The following is a 19,828-nucleotide window of genomic DNA, read 5'->3' on the forward strand; positions in this document are numbered from 1 at the left end:
AAGTTTAAGAGAGATAGAGAGAATCCCAAGCAGGCTCCACACTGTCAGTGCGGAGCCCAACGCAGAGCTCAATCTCACGAACCGTGAGATTAGTACCTGAGCCAAAACCAAGGGTCTGATGCTTAACCGACTGAACCACCCAGGCGCCCCTCATTGCGTCTTTAAACAGATTGTAGCACCTACTATGTGCCAAGAACTAATCTTCCTGCTGGGAATACAGTGTGTAAGCAAGTCAGGAAAAAGCCCTGCTTTACATGGAGCTTATACTCTAATGGCATGGGGGGTAGGGTACTCAAATAACCAAATAAACAAGAAATATCATCATAAGCACCAGAGAATTTAAAAGAATAATGCAACAGTGACTCAAACCTGAATAGTAAGGAGCCTGCCATGTAAAGATGTTCCAATGGAACAAATGGGAAGGCCCTTAAACCAAGTGTAGCATGTTCAAGACCTGAGGCAGCCAGTGTGGCTGGAGGGTGGCGGGTGAGGGCGTGAGGGCAAGAGTGGGACAAGAGGCAGGGAGAGTTGGCCAGGGGCTGGATTATGAAGGCTTTTTGTCAGGCTGTGCAAGGAATTCTAAGAGTGAAGGGAAGCCGTGGATACATCTTAGGAAAGTGAAAGAATACAATTTCACTTGAAGCGCTCTCTGGCTGCTCTATGGAGCATGGATTGTATGGGGCAAGAGCAGAAGGGAGACGGGGGGGGGGGGGGGGGGATGTGGCAGCAGCATGAGGGGGAGGGTTCTGGGCACAGTGGGAGTCAGTCAACAAGACCAGCTGATAGACTGGATGTGGGGGTGAAAAAAACAGAACCAAGAATGACTCCCCAAGACCATGAGGAAAGCAGCCACTGATGCCACATCCTAACAAGCTGAGGTCTGGTCTTCAAACTCAGCCCGCCGCAGGGGGTTAGCAAAGTTAGCCACTCTGAGGCTCGAGGTGTCCTGACCCGAGCCTGGGTACATGACAAGCACTAAAGAGAATGCCTGACACAGACCTGACTTGACCCTTGTGCTGGCTGCCGGGGCACTTAGTGGGCCAGTTTTTCCCCCATGGGTACGAGTATCTTTTCCAGGCCCCACCCCCAGCTGAAGAGCACCCAAGGTCACCTCTAGATCCGATTCTAAACAGAATCCCCAGAGTAAATCCCCTCCATCCACCAACCAAAGGGAATGTGGGAATAAGCAGTCACATCCTGGCAAAACAAATACCAGAGACCAAGGGCTATGGGCACCACATCACTTTATTTCTTTGGTTTTCCAACTCGACTCTTGGACAATGCAAATTCAGTTACTCGCCTGCCTGGCCACCGTATGGTCTCTCACTGATGGGGCACAGGCTCTGAGGAGGGACTCGACAGAAAGACAAGGGTCCCCAAGAGCCAACCAGGCTGGCAGAGGACTGAAGCGTCCACAGCAGACAGGCCAAGCACCAGCAGAGACTCGAAGCCACCTCCCCCAGCCCCTTACCACACTCCTTGCAAGGGACAGGCCAGCACCTCCGTGATCCAGTCCAGGGCCTTCCCCTAGAGGTTCTTCCTGTATGCCCTCACGTCTCATGCTGAGCCCGGCACCCTCTCCTTTGGGGGCACCAGAGAGAAGCCACTGACCTGCTCCACGTTTGATTTCTAATGTTCCTTTGGGAAACGGCTTTGAGTAAGGAGGGTGCCAACCCCCAAAAGAAACTGAAGACCTACATTCTGCTTAATGGGACAGATCGCCATGTTACAATACTTCTTCCGTCCCCAGGAAGAGCTGAAAGCAACTTTAGCTAACCAAACCCCCACCCCAAACATACAGTTTCCAACACCAGCCAGGGGGCCCAGCCAATCCATTTAAATCAAAACAAAACAAAAAAAAAAACTAAAACCAAGACAACAATAAAAAGCAAGAATGGCAAACAACTGAAATGGAGAACGTTTCTGGTCTTGTAGCTCTCCACGGGAGACCAGAGGGCTGATTTCGGGCTCTGTCTGCCGGAGAGCCAAGAAACAACGCAAAGCTGCCCTTGGAGTCAAGGCAGACACTGTGGGAGCCAGGGCAAAGGGCATCCTGGCCAAGCCAGGCGTCAACTTAGGTCCCTGACCCTCTGCAAACGGGTCCCCTCTCCTCCCAGCCCCCTTCACACCTCCTTGTCAGCCATCAACCAGCGTGAGGCCATCATAGAGTGCCCGCTTCCACATATAGTAGGTAGAGCGGGCAGTGAGGGGAAAGAGGGCGCTGAACTCCTTGAAGGAGGGGAAACTCTTAGACTGGAAGCGTTTCTGCAAGAACAGCTTGGCCTGGGCCTTGAACTTTGTGGTGGCGAGCATGTCCATCACCAGCACTTGGCCGTCCCTGCCACCCACTGCCGCCTCGGTCACAGGGAGGCTGCTGTGGGGCCGGCCCTGGGCCGTGGCCCCCTCTCTGGAAGGCCCTCCCTGGGCTTTCCCCGGATCCTCTCCTGGAGAAGACCCCACCCGCGGGGGGTCTCCCACAGGAGGGGCCGTCACAGCGGTCACATCCCTGCAGGCTTCTTTCTCCTGCTTCTCCTCAGCTTCCATCCCTTCTTTGCCCAAGCTGGGGGCCTGCATCTGGAATTTGGACAGGCTTCTGGGCCAACTCCGGGCAAGACTCTTCCAGACCCAGAAGGTAGAGGGCGACAGGCTGGGGTAGCGGAGGCGGAAGCGACAGAAAGGGAGGTGCCCGCTCAGCACCTGCTTGCGGGCAGCCCTGCGCAGACGCCTCTGCCAACGGGACAGGGGCACCTTTGGGGGCAGGAGCTCACGGGGGGCGGGCGGTCCCCCCACAGTCGCTTGGCCCGGCCCCTCTCCCACCTCACCCTTCCAAGGGAGCAGGGCCTCCTCCGGAACAGACGCTGGCTGGGGAGCCCCGGCCGTGCAGAGGGCCGGCGCCGGCTTGAAGCCGGGGTTCCTTCGGAGGGCCTTCCGGCGCCAGTTGTAGTAGGTGGACCGCGAGATGCCGGGGAACCTGCGTTTGAAGCAGCGATAGGGTACCAGTGTGTTCAGGGAGATGCAGTGCTCCAGGTACAACTTGGCCCGCTGCATTAAGATCATGCCAGGGCTCGACACGGCCAGCGACGAGCATCCCAGCCCCTTGGCGATCTGCTCGTCCGGCAGCTTCTCCAGCTCCTCCAGCACCTGCACCTCCTTGGGGGCCAGGGCCTGGCAAGTGCCAGAGCCCAGGAGCTCTTGCTTCCAGGCGTAATAGGTGGAGCGGGAGATCTCGGGGAACCTCTGGAGGAACTGCTGCAGCGGCACGACGCCCCCGCGGTGGAAGCTGTCCTGCAGGAAGTGCTTGGCGGAGAAGCGCGTGGCCACCTTCTGCCGGTGCTCCTGGGACTGCCGCCGCCAGCGGTAGAAGGTGCTCTTGGTGACGCTATAGCGCTCACAGAGGTGGGAGTAGCTGAGGCCGGGCTCCTGGTTGAGCAGCGCCAGGGTCTTGGCGGGTGGCGGCAGCGGGGCCAGGGCTGGAGGCGCGGGGGGCAGGCCGGGGTCACTTTCGGCCTCCACCTCCTCCAGCCCCACCACGGGGGCAAAGTACTGGTGGCGGAAGAGGTGGCTGGTGAGGGGCTGGCCGGCCCACATGATGTGCAGCGTGGCGGGCACGTGGTCGCAGCGGCGGGGCCGGATGACGCGGTTAAAGTAGGGCCGGATCTTGAGGTTTCGCATGGGGTAGATGGAGTAGATGTTGCGCCGCAGGACGGAGGCGAGGGCGTACAAGTGCCACACGTTGGAGAAGCTGTTGGGGAAGCAGGTGGCCTTGACATCCGCGTCGAAGATGGCCTCCAGCGTGGCGGATGGCAGGCTGGTCATCTCGGGGGATTCCTCAGAGCGCAGGGAGTAGCGCACGGCTTGCAGCATCACCTTGGAGTCGATCATGCCCTGGAGGTAGTAATGACGGTGCAGCAGCATCTCCACCACCGTGCGGGCCCGCAGCTCCAGGCTGAAGCCGGCATCGCCCCACAGCAGCACGCTGGCGGCCTCGAACAGCAGGCTGCCCTCGCCTCTGCACACCAGCGGCAGCATGTTCCGGGGAGCGTCCTCCGGGTACAGGCTCAGCGCCACGGAGTCCACCTCCAGCACCTGGGGGCCGGAACCCCCCTCTCGGCAGGTGGGGAGGGTGAAGGACGACAGGACTTGCTTGGCCTCCAGAGCAGCACCCACGAGACCCTCGAGGCCCTCGGACTCCACGGCCTCCTGCAGCTCCTGCAACACCTGCTGTACCAGCTGCTCCCGAGACGTCATCCTGCCAGGACAGAGGGCAGAGGGCAGGGTCAGGACAAGGTGCCCAGAGACCCAGCGATGGATGGTGTCCTGCACCTTCTCCCTAAGGAGAGTGCCCACCCACTCCCATTCCCCCAGAGGCTGGGTGTAACAGCTAAGGGCCTCCCGGGCGTTAGTCACTCCCCAGCCAGCGTCTGTTCCGGAGGAGACCCTGCTCCCTGGGAAGGGTGAGGTGGGAGAGCGGCCAGGAAAAGCAACTCGTCTCTGCAGCCTGGCTTTTGATAGTAGCTTGAGCAAGTCACTTAAGCTCTCCATTATTCTGGTTCCTTTTCTGGTAAAACGGGATGATAAGAGTATCCACCTTATACAGTTAGTGTGGGCATAAAAGAGACAATGAAAGTAAGGAGATATGTAGGTACACACACACACACACACACACTCATCTTTAGACAGTGCCCGGCACACAGGGAAGCACTACAGAAGCATTAGTTAACATTACACAGTACATATTTTACAGTACAGCCATAAAGGTTGTACCTCTGTACCTGTTCAAAGACTTACAGTCTCAAAGAGCCACAATTGGTCTGCCTTTCCCTAGATCAGTGCTTCTCAAAGTATGGTCCATGGACCCTTGGGGTTCCCGGAGACTTTTTCAGGCCGTCTGCAAGGTTTTTTTTTTTCCTAAGTTTATTTATTTTGAGAGAGAGAGAGAGAGAGTGCACCATCGTGGAAGGAGTAGGAAGAGGGAGAATCCCAAGCAGTTTCCATGCCATGAGCGCAGAGCCCGACGTGGGGCTTGAACTCACGAATGGAGATCATAACCTGAGCCAAAATCAAGAGTGGGACACTTAACCGACTGAGCCATCCAGGTGCCCCATCGGGTCTGCAAGCTAAATTATTTTTAGAACACTAAGATATATTAAGATAACTTAACACGAAGATATTATTTGCCTTTTTCATTGTGTTAATGTTGGAGTAAAACTGTGGTAACAGCATGAATCATGCTATGCTAGCAGTCATGTTCTTCACCACCATGTACTCAGGGAGAAAAAAACCAAAAGGCTGGTGTCACTCAAGAATGTCCTTGATGGGGGCGCCTGGGTGGCTCAGTTGATTGACTTTGGCTCAGGGTATTATCTGATGGTTGAGGGCATGATCTGATGGCCCGTGGTTCGAGCCCTGCTTCAGGGTATGTGCTGACAGCTCAGAGCCTGGAGCCTGCTTCAGAATCTGTGTCTCCCTCGCTCTCTGCCCCTCCCCCCGCTCGTTCTCATTCTCTGTGTCTCTCTCTCTCAAAAATAAACATTAAAAAAAAAATGTCCTCGATGAAGCAGTAAAGACTTTTATTTGTATTTAATCACAACCCTTAAATACATGACTTTTCAATTTGGGGAGTGGCAAAGTGGGGAATACTCATTTCTGCTGCACACTGAATGTCTCACATGACAATTGTTTGGTTTATAGGATCAACCAGCCGCTTTTATCATGGAATATCACTTTTACTTGAAAGAAAAATTGAGACATTACTCATTTAGATTTGGGTATATTGGGCAGACATCTTCTCAAAAATGAATAAGGTGAGCCTGTCACTTCAAAGAAAACTGTTGACAATTTGCTGCCAGTGAAATTTGGGGCTTTCATTTGGAAACTAGAATTTTGGGAAAACCTGTTTCCACTACAGTGAGCTTGACAGCTTCCCAATACCTAAAGACTTTACTGATGAAATCAGTAGTGACACTAACAAATGTAACTTTTCATCCTATATAATGGAATTGTCAACATTTGAAGATCTACATCAATCAATGAACTGTATTTCCCCAAAAAACAATGGGTGATGTTACAAAGTCACATACAAGTAAAAGATCCAGTCAAAGCATAAAAGAAAACAATGGACTTTAACGTACAAAAACTTCACGGATATTGTTTCAGTTTCTACATCATAACTAAGCTTTAAGGAACTGCTACTTGTCAAGTGTTGGTGTAGTTATCAAAGAATATCCACTGAACAAGCTATCGAAATACTCTTCCCTTTTCCATCCACATATCTGGCCAAAGTTGGATTTTCTTCAAAAACTACCAAAACAATTTATCACAAGAGATCAAACAGAGATGGATAGGAGAATATCTTTGAAACTGGATAGTATGTGGGTGCCTGGGTGGCTCAGTCAGTTAAGCATCCGACTTCAGCTCAGGTCACGATCTCGCCATTCATGGGTTCAAGCCCCGCGTCGGGCGCTGTGCTGACGGCCCAGACCCTGGAGCCGGCTTCGGATTTTGTGTCTCCCTCTCTCCCTCTGGCCCTCCCCCTGCTCGCACTCTCTTTCAAAAATAAATAAACATTTAAAAAATTTTAATTAAAAAAAATAAACTAGGTAATACAGAGATTTAAAAACATGTCAAAGAATATGCACTCTTCTCACTACATCTTTTCTATTCTGGAAAAGTCATTTTTCACAAAAATGTGTTATCCGTTGCTGGGTCACGGGGTTGTTTCAGAAATATTTTCTAAATTCTCCAGTTTTAATTTGGAATACAATACACGTGGTAGATATAACCAATATACATAAAAGGTCTTCAGGGTCCTCAAGTTTTAAAGAGCACACATGGGTCCTGAGACCGAAAAACTTGCAAACTACTACCCTAGAGAAAAGAGCTTCCTCAAAGGGATGGAAGCCTACTCACTGTGCTAACACAGGTCTAATAATTAGGATCTATCAAGCATTTAGTATTTTCCAGGCACTGTCCTCAGCCTGACAGCCATGTTTTAGAGTAGGCACTACCCTCACCCCCAACTCAGAGGAGAGACACCTGAGAAAATCCAACTCAGGCTCATGTGCCGTAGGTCATACAAATGGTGTGGCCACTACCAGGGCTGGAGCCCCAGATGCCTTAGGGTCTGTGATTCATCTCCATTTTAAACTACCACCCACCTTTTCCACACAAACATCATCCTAATTACTGGTACATTTTCAGCGTTGCCTTGCAAAGCAAAGTAATATTCCTTTTCCCACACTGCTTTTAAATTAAAAAGGAGACCATTGTCCGCTCTCAGATCTTTGCTCTCAGAGACTGATAAATTGCTTTAGGTTAGCCTTAGGTCTAAACACTGCGTTTGGGTCTATACATCTGTCAGCTCATCAAACTGCACACTCAAAGGGGGTGTGCTTGAGTGTAAATGATGGTTCAGTGAAGTTTTGAAAAGAAGTCTGTAAAGCACCAAAGGAGTGCCACCAGAATTTTACCGGACAATCATAAAAAAAGCAAGCTTTTCAAAAATTAGTAATCAGGCACGCCTGGCTGGCTCTGTTGGGAGAGAATGTGACTCTTGATCTCGGGGTTGTGAGTTTGAGCCCCATGTTGGGCAGAGAGTCCTTTCAAAAAATAAATAAGTTTTTAAAAAGTTAAAAATTAGAATCCCCTTTGGGTAAAATTTCTTGGCTGTTGATTTTTTTTTTTTTTTTAAACGTGTATGCTGTGACAGACCTGGTCTAACCTCTCACCAAATTTCAATTTTTACCATACCATTTGACCCCGGAGTTGTGCTTTTAATCCGTTCGTCTTGTGTGTACTTTATGTTTACCTTTCAGGGGCGCCTGGGTGGCTCAGTCGGTTAAGTGTCCGACTCTCGATTTTGGCTCAAGTCATGATCTCGCGTATCTTGAGATGAAGACCCCAGTCAGGCTCGGCTGACAGCGCAGAGCCTGCTTGGGACATTCTTGCTGTCCACCAACCCCACCCCCCCCAACCCTCCCCCCCACCCCCTGCCCTGCCCGCTTGCTCTCTCTCTCTCTCTCTCTCTCAAAATAAATAAATCCTTAAAAAATAAAAAAACCATTAGTTTTCATTCAACTCAGGAAATAATGTCATTATCAATCCTTGGTAACATATGCGAGAAAAAGCTGAGCCCTGAAAAATAAACTGTCTACACAGAAGAGCTTTTTCATTCTGGCAGACAACTAAGATGCTTGAGTTTTTTTTTCTTACAGGTCACGGGAAGAACGCGCTGTACAGCTGCCTAGACATGAGCACTCTGCTAGATGCTTCGCCAACAAAATCATGCAAACAGCCACCGCTTACTTACACTTACTATGTGCATCTAATTAGGTATTGCAACCAAAATCTCAGAAAAAATAAGGGGACAATTAATTTAAACTGCGTGGGTGATTCTTCCTGCCCTTCCTCTCAAGTCTCTTTTCCTGAGCAACACCACGTTCCGTCTGGTGATTACAAGCTTCTGTGGGCTTCACGAGGGGTGAGCGTTTTTAGAAGTCATTTTGTTTCTGTGTGGGTCTCACCTTCCCCCCACGTGAACTACGATTCCACCACACCTGTACCATTGCTAGGATGACTATTCTCAGTTCAACCTGGGGAAATGGAGGCTTGGGGGTTAAATAACTTTCCCAAGACCACACAGCTATTAAAGCTATAAAACTTAAGCAATCTGACTCCAGAGCGCCCCTCCTAACCACTGTAATTTCACCACCCAGGGGAATATATCACCCAAAATGCTTATGAGCCGAAGGATCCAGGAACCCATGGATTCTTGGAGCTCTGAGACAAATCTGGCCATTTTACAGATAAGGGAACTGAGGTCCAGAAAGGTGAAGACAACTGGCCTGCATTCAAGCAGCAGTATCCGGATCTCTCCCAACAAAATGTCCAGATATACCACACTTCCTTCTGCACAAACCCCACCCCTCCTCCTACCCACTCTTCCCCACCTCAGTCTCAGTCCCACCCAGCTCCACTCCGCCCCACCTCATTCGCCCAATCTCAACCTCAAAGAGGTAAGAGGAGATGTGAGTAGGGACTACCCCACTTCTGTTTTCCTCAAAAGCTTACTGAGAAAAAGCAGCTCCCTGGAGAGGCTCTGCACCCCACATCCATCCAGGAAGGTCTGGACTACCAGGAGCGGACAGTGCGGAAAGGCCAGAGGCCCTACGGGAAAGCCAATCATCCTTAAGTAGACAATTGGTTGATGGGGTTCAGGTGCAACAGTCTCTTCCACCATGGCTCTCTGGGAGTGCAACGCAAGGCAGAGCTGGCGAACGCCAGGTGCGTTCGTGGAATGAGGTGCGCAGAGAGTGAGAGCTAATCTATGGGCCTGGCTCAACTGGCCTCCCTGACCCCACAACTCTGGGAAGGGATCAGAGAAGGTATGAAACCGAGGAGGCTTACAGGGGCTCCCCTGGCTTGAAGTTGGAAGGAGATAAAACAGGGTATCCAGAAAGCATCCCGCCGGCATCTTAGTGCTTACGAAGGGCTCTGGAGCCAAGGAATAAATGAAGAGACACTGTCAACTCTGCAAGAGACCTAAAGCCTCACCTTCACCAAAGGCAGCTTTCCTCCTCCCTCCATCTCCTTATTTCAAGCATACGGGGTCTCAGAGCCCAGGTCTGGCCTCTGTCCCTCCCATTTTAGGAGGAGTCGGCCAGGGTTCTAGGCAGGGTAAGGGAACGAAGGGCCAGGAATCTGCGAACACAATACTGGCTTAAGTCTCCTCTGGCCTCTAGAGCAATCTCCTTCCCTGCCAGCCTCATCCTAGGCTGTGTTTGCTCACCAAGGACCCCGTGTTCTCCCCATCCCCTCTTTTCTCCCCATTCCTCATAAAGTTGGCTCTGCAGTCTCTACAGTCAACCAGGCCCAACAAGGAGCAGACACTGCCACGCAGGCCTCAACACTCAGCAAGACCGGATAAGACCATGGTAAACCAGCTGGCATCTCACCTGGCCTGGCTCCGCGCCTCTCTGGCCTGCCCTCCCAGCTGGCCAGGATATGTCCCTGGCTGGAGGGAGCGCCAGCCATCTTGGCTCCTTCCCTGGTGGTCAGAAGGCCCAGCAGGGCACGGGCGGCCACGGGGGCTGGCTGGGGTCAAGCAAGTCCATCAGCTGTGACTTCCCAAGGAACCTCCCACAACCAAGGGTAACGGGAGTGCCTTCGGGCACCGGGGTGGGCCTGAAGCCACCAAGCCAACCGAGTCTGGGGAGTTCGGGAGTTCCCAAATTTAGTAGCTCCAGTGGACCACGTGTCTGGAGAGGTAGAGGGGGAGTGTGGCCCACCAGGGGAAGCAGTGCAGGCCAATAGTCACCCCTCAGGATGCCAGGAGGCAATGGGTGGCTGGGGAGCAAGCTGGCTGGCCCCGGGCTTCTGAAACAAGGGATCCGACCCGGGAAGCTCTGAGCGCCTGGGGAGGGGCCGAGGACGGACGATAGTGTAGGGTGGGGAGGGGAGATAGGCCGGCGGGTGGGGGTGGGGATGGGGCTGGAGGTGGGGGTGGGGAGAAAGAACTTGAAACAATGCCTCACTTCCCCCCTCCACACACACACACACACACACACACACACACACACACAAACACACACGCACACAAACACTCACACAAGCTTGCAGCATCTTCCCAGAGTCACTCTTTGACCCTTGGGTCCTTTTTTTGGCCCAAGGCCAGCCCTCACTCCCCTGGGGCCTCCAAGCCGCGCAGGGCACCCACTCTTCCTCATTTTGAGGAAACTTCCTAGTTTACTGACCTCGAGGGTGGCCCAGAGCCCTGGGGGCGTCCACTTCTTTCTCCAGCTTCCAGCTTGGGACATTTAAGTCACCCTGCGGCAGCGTCGCCAGCCGAGCGCTACTCTCACTCCAGAACTGGCTTCGTATCTGTCGTGGACCATTGAGCATGGACCGTCTACAGCCAACTGGCCGGTGGAGAAGAGGCTTAAGCCACTCCCCCCAGGAAATCGCCCACCCTCAAGTGCTCTGGTCCCAAGATGAAAGAAGTGCAAATTCGGGGGTCACTTCCAATGGTAAAGTGATAGCAGCTATTGTCTCCTCCGCTCTACCCAGCTGGGCGCGTTAAAGCGCCCAGACCTAGTTCTGAAACAGACCCCAATCTGCCCAGGGAAAACTTGAAAGAAAGTTGAAAGATTTCCAAAGAGTTTGGGGCGGGGGAGGGGCTGGGGAGGTTTAGATAGAAAGACCTAAGGAAGAAAGTCTATGGCCAGGCTTGAGGATAGGGGTAGGGGAGCATAGCTGGAGCCCAGAAACTGGCCTTGGATGAGTGCGTAGACTTTGGGGCTTTCTGAACCTGCAAGATGTTTCTCTACCTGAGGCAGTCCCCCCATCCCTGGCGGTGCTGGATGGGGAGGTTGGAGAGCTCACTGCCCCCACCTCGGTGCAGGCCCCACTTTCTGCACGGGCTCCGTTCCCACCTTTCTCCGAGCATCCCCCAGGCGTGGGGCTCAACACCTCTCACTCCCAAAGCGTGCCTGGGCCAGAATCGCTTCTGTCAGGGGCCAGAGCGCTGATCCCCACGACACCTAGTTTCCCGAGCCCCACAGGAAGGCGGGGGCGTGCGGTACCTGGGCTTCCGTCCCTCCCGGCGGCTCATCTCGGCCCAGGGGCCTCAGATAATCCCAGAGGAACCAGTCCAATCCGCCCGTCTAGTCCCCGCTGGTGGGGGAGGTGAAGGCCGCCGGATTGCAGCCTTTGGTGGTAGCTCCCCCCAGGGGCTTTCCTGCCCGGCTTTAACCCTTTGGAGTGCCGGGGCTAGCCGCTCTCCGCCCGGACTTCATTCCACCCACCTCCTCTCTATCGCCTGACCCCTGGCTACCGGTGTAAAATGCCTCCCCAGGGTCGGTTATGCCCCAGCTCCACAATGATCATTTGCTCTTCTGCCAATCATGAGCCCTACACTTACCACCTAGATCAAAAATCCTTTATCGAACGCTCGTGCCCAGGAGCACGGGAGAAGGGGACCACCAGATGTGAGCTCAAGTCCAGTCCCTGGATCATAATCACATCAGCCCCACCCACCATGATGGCAGCCGCCCGAGGCAAGCTGCTTAGACGGGTCCTGGACTTGGATTTGAATGCCAGCCCTGCCCCTCACTAGAGTGTGGCCTTAGGCGAATTGTTCAACCCTTGGAGCCCTGACTTCAAGGTTACCGGGGCACAAGCTTTCCCGCAGAGTTGCGGCATAGACTCTACAAGATGATCGATTTAAAAGCCTTCAGAACCGTGCTTGGCACTGATCAAGCCTGTTCCAGTCCTCAGCCTCTCCAGTTAATTTGAATTTTAAAAGTTTCAGAGAATAGTGGTTATCTTGTAGAAGAAAGAGTTGAATACTTTTCCTTTCCAAATTATCCTTCTGTGTTGACATTTTATAAGGAGTCTACGTTACTTGCTATCATTTTAAAAAGCGATGAAGATCATTTTAAATTATTTAAAAGGCTAATGGAACCTTTAAAAAGTATTTTTTAAAAAGAAACCAAAGGTTTGTTGATGCTTCCACCACCAAAGTAAGAGTCTTTTTTGTAGACTAATTGGGAAAATTTAGAATAATTGGAAACTTTTTTAAAGTAGAAAGAAGAAAAAGTTACCTATAATTTCATTATTTAAAGACAGCGATTGTGAACATCTTGGTATATTTCTTTCTAATCTGGATTTTTTTTTTTCCTCTTAGACTTACACAAATTAAGCATTCTCTTTCCAAAAGATCCAAATGGTACAGAGTAAAAAATAGAGTAAATTGAGCAAGTCTTCTCTTTCAGTCCCTAACACATTCTCTTCACTATGCTTATCTGCCAGTTCTATTTCTGTGCATTTACAACACGTATAAATTTCTGGTCTTTCTCTGCATATTTTTGTTCTAACAACATTTTTTAAAGTACTTTTGATTATATTATATGCATAAAAAATAATGTATTATTCAAAACGCATGTAAATTTTGGTTCAGAAATTTTCGAAAGGATTCAGGATTCAAATTTCAGCCCCTTCTACAGTTTCTCTCTCCAGAAGCAGCCAATGTTGTTTCTAGGGTTTCATTCCAGAAAACAAGCAAATCTCCGAGAGAGTGCTTTTTTTCTTTCTTTGAAGCACAAATGGTAGTACGCTAAACACTCCTATGCACCTTGCTTTTCTCACTTTATTTTTTTATCCAGTCACCGTCGTCCAACGAAATGTAATGAGAGCCACACGTACCTTTCCATTTTCTAGTAGCCACAATAAAAATATTTAGAAGACAAAAAAAAAAAAAGACTTTAATTGAATGGACAGAGGGGTGATTGAATTGGACAGGTGAAATTAATATTTTGTAAGTAGGTTCCACGCCCAATGTGGGGCTTGAACTCACGACCCTGAGATCAAAAGTCAGCTGGGTGCCTCAATGGGTTAAATGTCCAACTCTTGGTTTTGGCTCAGGTCGTGATCTCATGGTTCTAAGATTGAGCACCGTGTCGGACTCCACACTGGATTCTCTCTCCCTCTCCCTCTCCTCCATGCAAGTGCGCTCTCTCTCTCTCTCTCAATCAAATAAATTAATTAATTAAATAAAATAAAGAGTAGGATGCTCTACCAACTGAGCCACCCAGGGACCCCAATTAATATAGTTTATTTAAACCAATATATCTGCAATATTATCATTTTGACAAGAAATCAATATAAAAATTATTGATGAGAGGAGCGCCTGGGTGGCTCAGTTGGTTAAGCATCCAACGTCAGCTCAGGTCACGATCTCATGGTTCATGAGTTCACTGCTGTCAGCACAGAGCCCACTTGGGATCCTTTGTTTCTCTCTCTCTCTCTGCTCCTCCCCCCCTCACGCACGCACACACTGTCTCTCAAAAATAAACATTAAAAAAGAAGAAAAAAATTTACTGAGATATTTTACATTTTTTTTTGTACCAAGTATATTTTCAATGTATATTTTCAAAATTCAATGTATATTTTCCACTTAAAGCAAATCTCATGTAGAACCAGCCACATTTCAAATGTTCTGCAGTCACAAGGGGCTGGTAGCAAACGTATTAGCACACATCTAGATGCAGCAGGAGCCCCATTTTCTGAATTAACATAAAGTACTATCCGGGCCTCTGTTGATGAACATTAAGGTCATTTCCATCTTTTGCTCTTAAACCAAGCTACAACAGATGACCTTGCACATATGTAGGAATAGCTATACTTCCAAAGTGTGTTTCAGTAGTAATTTGTATGGATTTTGCAAATTTCCCTCCCTTGAAGTTGTACTGATTTATTTCCCCGAAAACAAAGTAGGAGAGTGCAGTCTCCCTCCCCCTAGTAATGTGTTACCATGTTTTTTTCTCTTTGCAAATCTAGTAGGTGAAAAATTAGTCCCTCAGGATGGTTTTAATTTACATTTTGTTAATTATGAGTAAGGGAGAGCATTTTTTCATATATCTTTGAACCATTTATGTTTTATTTCCTGTGCATATTCTTTGCCCATTTTGCTATTGATTACACACCTTGTTCATGTTGTTTAATGAGAGTTTTGTATAAAGATAGCCCTTGGGGGTGCCTGGGTGGCTCAGTCAGTTAAGTGTCTGAGTCTTGATATCAATTTACGTCATGATCTCACAGTCATAAGATTGAGCCCGACATCGGGCTCCACACTGAGTGTGGAGTATGCTTGGGACTCTCTCTTTCCCTCTCTCTCTGCCCCTCCCCTGCTTGCATGCACACCATCTCTCCCTCTCACAAAATAAATTAATTAATTAAAAAAAAAAAGATAGCCCTTGGTCTATAATAGGAATTAGAAATGATTTTTTTTTTCTGATTTTGTGGTTTATAAGTGGACTTTGCTTATGGAAGTTTTTATCCTGAAGAAATCTTTTTATTTTTACATATATCGACCATATCTGCTTTTCTTTAATGGATTCCAGATTTGGTAAATTTTAATTTAGCTTTATTTACACTGTTAAGATTAAGTGTTACAAAATCAAGGTCTTGGCCATCAGGTGTCCAAACACCAAAATCCCAGATTCCCAGCAATAACTAAATCAAATCCTGCAAGGAGACATCTTTAGTTAATATGTACCTTGCTTTGAACAAAATTCAGATTTAGGAAGCAGATGAGTTGGAGGTAATCCTTCACTTCTAAAGGGACATACAATAGAAAAGCTTCCTTTAAATAATGAGCTGAGCTAAGTAATAAACTGGGTTTAAATTTATAACTTTCCAGGGCTTGCATAAGTGGGGGGGTCACCTGTATTTGCAACACCTACAAAAAACAAGTTCTGAATTGAGTGACGCATCTACTGAGCACTGACTGGGTAGTGACAAGTCTGAGAGCCCGAGCTGAGGAGTGTGATGGCAGGGCCGAAATTTCCAGCTCTGCCCTTGTGTGCCGCTGAACAAGCTTTCTCATGTCTCCAGACCTAATTCCTCACCTAAAAAATGATGAGAATAATACTGGAGAGGTTGCTATGAGGATTAAATGAAAAGGGCTTATGAAATTCTCGGCACAGGCCTAATGATAAAGGCTCAGCAAATGACGCTTCTATTCGATTAAGCTGTGCAACTCATTCTCTATGGAGATTTTGAAGAACTCATCCCTCTGTCCATTAAATCAACTTATCCACTCAGTGCCTTATTAAATAACTTCTATATTAGTCCATCATTTCCTATTCAATTATTCATTTACTCATACCACTCATACATTCGCTCATGCACTGGCAGATATATATGAGCTCCTACTATATGCCAGGTCCTGGGCTAGCCCTGAGGACACACTGATGTCTACAGACCTGATTCCAGATTCTAGAGTCTGAAGGTTAAGGCGCAAAAGTCTTCTCGTTCATTCCACACATAATACCACAAACACCTATTGTGTTTACTGTACCCAAAGGCCCTAAATCCAATGGCTGACAGTTACCCCATGACGTCATAAGCTCCTGGTTTCCTTTCTTTATTCTTTGTTCCTTTTCTTCTCCCTCCATCACCTCCTCCCCACCACACTTTCCTGCTACCCTCTCTCTGCCTCTGCCCAGGCCTCTTCTACCTTTACCAGAGTCCCTTGGCGATTCCCAAAAAACAGATAACAATTCGGACTCTGGAGTCTGACCAGCCTGATTTGACTCTCGGCTCTTCTACTTCCCAGTTAAGGGAACTGAAACAAATCTGACCCCCAGTTTCCTCATCTGTAAAATGGGGATGATATCCCCTTTTTCAAATGATTAAATTAAATGGTGATGTCACTCTTTGGCTGTGAAGAAAATATTTAAAATACCAGGGAGATAGGGGCACCTGGGTGGCTCAGTCAGTTAAAGAGCCCAACTTCAGCTCAGGTCGTGATCTCATGGTTCGTGGGTTCATGGGTTCTTGGGTTCAAGGCCCGTATCTGGCTCTGCACCGCCCTCTGTGTGTGTGCCTCTCTCTCTGACTCTCCTCCTTGTGCTCAAAATAAACACTAAAAAATAATAATAAACATCAAAAATAAACATTAAAAAATAATAATAAAATACCAGGGAGATATGATTATCAATTCAAATCACACTGGGTAGAGCATCTACCCTATGTAGCCATTATTCTCAGTGCTGTGGAAGACACACGAAGAGCTGTGTCGTCTCTTCCAATCAGAAGCCATAGCCCAGGGGGAAGGAGGGAGTGCTCCAGAAGGGCTACCATTACTAGCTGTTGCCAAGGGAAGGAACAAGCTATTTCTTGAGCCCCTCACTCCTGGACACTGGCCTTTCTCAGAGACCCGTGCTGAGCGGGCTGTCAGGCTGTTGCTGGCTTCTCTGGTTTCATTTGCAACTCCGATCTGGAATTATCTATAGCTTTAAAGACATTTAATTCGGTGGTAAGTTTGAATATAGACTGTGTCTTAGCATATACTAAGGATTAATGTTAATTTGTTAGAAGTGACAATAGTAAAATATGTCCTACGTTTTCAGATATATGTGTAAGAACTTAGGCATGAAATGATAGGACCTTGGGTATTGGCTTTTTTTTTTTTAAGTTTATTTATTTTGAGAGAGACAGAGACAGTGTGAGTGGGGGAGGGGCAGAGAGAATCCCAAGCAGGCTCTGCACTGTGAGGACAGAGCCCAACGCAGGGTTCCATCTCACGGAAATCGTGAGCTCGTGACCTGCGCAGAAACCAAGGGTCAGACGCTTAACCAACCGAGGCACCCAGGCACCCCGGTATTCACTTTTTAAAAACCAGAGGAGAAGAAAAGAGTAAGCTATACATATCAAAGTGTTGATAATTATTATTCTAATCAGGGACTCATTTTGCCATTCATTCAGGGCGATTCATTATGTTATTCTCCACATTTTGGTGTATTTCATAAGTTTAATAATAGAAAGGTCAAATATTTATTTTTTGAGGAGTGGGAGCATCACTTTATGGAAGCAAGGGAGAAGGAAACTTGCCCACAGGCAGCATTCCCACCTAGGTGGAGGTGCGCAGCTGCCTGGTGGGCAAAGTCATTGGACACAGGGATTGGCACTTTTTCCTGAAGGCCTTTGCTAGGCGCCCTTTGAGCTACAGGCTTCATTCACACAGCAGTTGTCCCTAGGGAATTTACCTGGCTCGGGATGAAGGCTTGTGGATAACTAGCTCCTCCCCTGGCCCCTAGGGAACAATCACAGGTACACAACCAGAACAGCCAGACCTCAAACAAGGTTGCCAGGGCTCATAGCCCTCTCCCCATAAGGTCCTTGCATTTCTTCTGTCACCTCTGTTTCAACCATAAAGAGGAGGCACCACCGGAGGAGGCCACACCCAAGTTCACCCAATCATTCTGGTCTTAACCTCAGGCCCGGTACCCTTGATCTTGGTTAACTAATTCCCAATTTCCTCTCCTCACACCACCACACTCAGGTAACCACCTTAGCTACCTTCCAGAGTTTCTTTTTATAAGTATAAGCAAATACAAATATACATCCTCCGAGTATGTTTTAAATAGGCTTAAAACCAACAACAAAGCAAACTGAAAACAGGGAAAATTGCCAAGTGTTCCAGGTTAAGAGCGAAGTCTGGGAGTTCTTGGCCTGTAGATAAGATCTAAAGCCAAGGGGGTAGAAGTGATAACAGATATTGGAGGAAGACAGGGGGAACAAGAGGAAAGAAAAAAAAAAGGGACCAACCCCTAGAGTCTGAGCCGAAGGAAAAAAAAAAAAACAAAGGAACGAAAAATCAGAGGAGAATATTCGAAGAAGAATGGAGTAAGTCATCAATTGTGTTACTTGCTTCTAATGTGTAAGTAGATCTGCACAAACCCGCCTGGAAAGATGGCCAACTTAAGAGGGAGTTCGAGTAAAATGTATTTTCCGATCCAGTTTTTGCAAAAATGCATCTAATCAATATGTATCTACACATGTTCAGTGAGAAGAAAGAAGTCTGCAAAACATTAAAGAGAACAAACGACCAGGGGAAAATCCTGGTGAGCGTTATTTGTAGGAAGAGGTGGCTTTTTTACTTTGCACACTTCAATTTGGTTAGTACGATTTTTTACCATAAGAACACATTCTTTTTTTTTTTTCAACTTTTTTTTTTATTTATTTTTGGGACAGAGAGAGACAGAGTATGAACGGGGGAGGGGCAGAGAGAGAGGGAGACACAGAATCGGAAACAGGCTCCAGGCTCCGAGCCATCAGCCCAGAGCCTGACGCGGGGCTCGAACTCACGGACCGCGAGATCGTGACCTGGCTGAAGTCGGACGCTTAACCGACTGCGCCACCCAGGCGCCCCAGAACACATTCTTTTTGTAAATAAAACAGATTTGGAAAAGAGAGGAGACTACTGGTTACAGCCATCTATATTCAGAATATTTTTAAAAATATTTTATTTATCTTAAGTAAGCTCTACGTCCACTGTGGGGCTCTGAAGTCAAGACCTAAGGTCAAGCGTCTCATGCTCTACAGACTCCGCCAGATACCCAGTATTCCAAATTTATGAGCTGTAGAGATTAAGATTAAAAGCCCTGGCTTCAGAACCTAATAAACAAGAGTTTAAACCCAGCTCTACCCCACAAACAAATTAACCTCTCTAAAGATCAGTTTCCTCATCTATAAAACGGTAATTATAATGATAATTGCCTCATAGATTGTGATAAAGATTAAATGAGGAAATGTAGATAAAGCACTTAGTACAGTGACTCACACAGAAAAGGCTCAGTTAATAGTAGCTAGCTTTTAGGAGTTCTTGGCTGGCTTAGTCGGTAGGGGGTGTGTGTGACTCTTGATCTCGGGGTTGTGGGTTCAAGACCCACTTTGGGTGTAGAGATTGCTTAAAAATAGAATCTTAAAAAGGTTTATTAAAAAATATTAGTTGGCATTTAAAATAGTTATTACCAGATCTCGGGGTTCCTGGGTGGCTCAGTCAGTTAAGCATCTGACTCTGGCTCAGGTCCTGATCTCTCAGTTCATGGGTTCAAGCCCCACATCAAGCTCTGTGCTGACAGCTCAGAGCCTGGAGCCTGCTTCATATTATATGTCTCCCTCTCTGTCTGACCCTCCCCTGCTTGCACTCTGTCTCTCTCTCTCTCTCAAAAATAAATAAACATAAAAAAAATTTTTAATAGTTATTACTAGATCAAACCAGCCAATCAGAGAGGTACAAACTTGGACCACATTATTTTGGTCCCTCTAGAATTGCTGTCACTGCAATGCTTGTTCTGTGTCATGCTTTGGACCTTCACAGGTCATGCCAGGGAACTCAGGAGGGACCCTGTGTCCACTGGAGGGAATGTGCAAGACGATCCTCAGAATTTCCTTGTCTATCTACATTTTCTCTCATTCTTTTTACTTTTTATTTTTGTGTTTTATAATGCACATGATATTGCATTAGTTCATCGGTGCATATGTA

At 48.1% G+C, this 19,828-nt stretch overlaps 1 protein-coding gene across 1 annotated transcript; it reads right to left on the reverse strand.

Annotated features, from left to right (window-relative positions):
- Positions 1-2,136: 2,136 nt before the first annotated feature.
- VRTN (vertebrae development associated) lies at positions 2,137-9,110 on the reverse strand. Its single transcript, XM_047079773.1, has 2 exons — positions 9,070-9,110; positions 2,137-4,249 (listed from the first exon to the last, which is right to left on the reverse strand). The coding sequence occupies exons 1-2, from the start codon at positions 9,108-9,110 to the stop codon at positions 2,137-2,139; spliced, it is 2,154 nt and encodes a 717-aa protein (XP_046935729.1).
- Between the last annotated feature and the right edge of the window lie 10,718 nt (positions 9,111-19,828).

The sequence above is a fragment of the Lynx rufus genome, unplaced genomic scaffold (genome assembly GCF_022079265.1).
Source record: "Lynx rufus isolate CCGP_SWC_20201006 ecotype Redwood Valley unplaced genomic scaffold, mLynRuf1.p SCAF_17, whole genome shotgun sequence".
Lineage (NCBI taxonomy): Eukaryota > Metazoa > Chordata > Mammalia > Carnivora > Felidae > Lynx > Lynx rufus.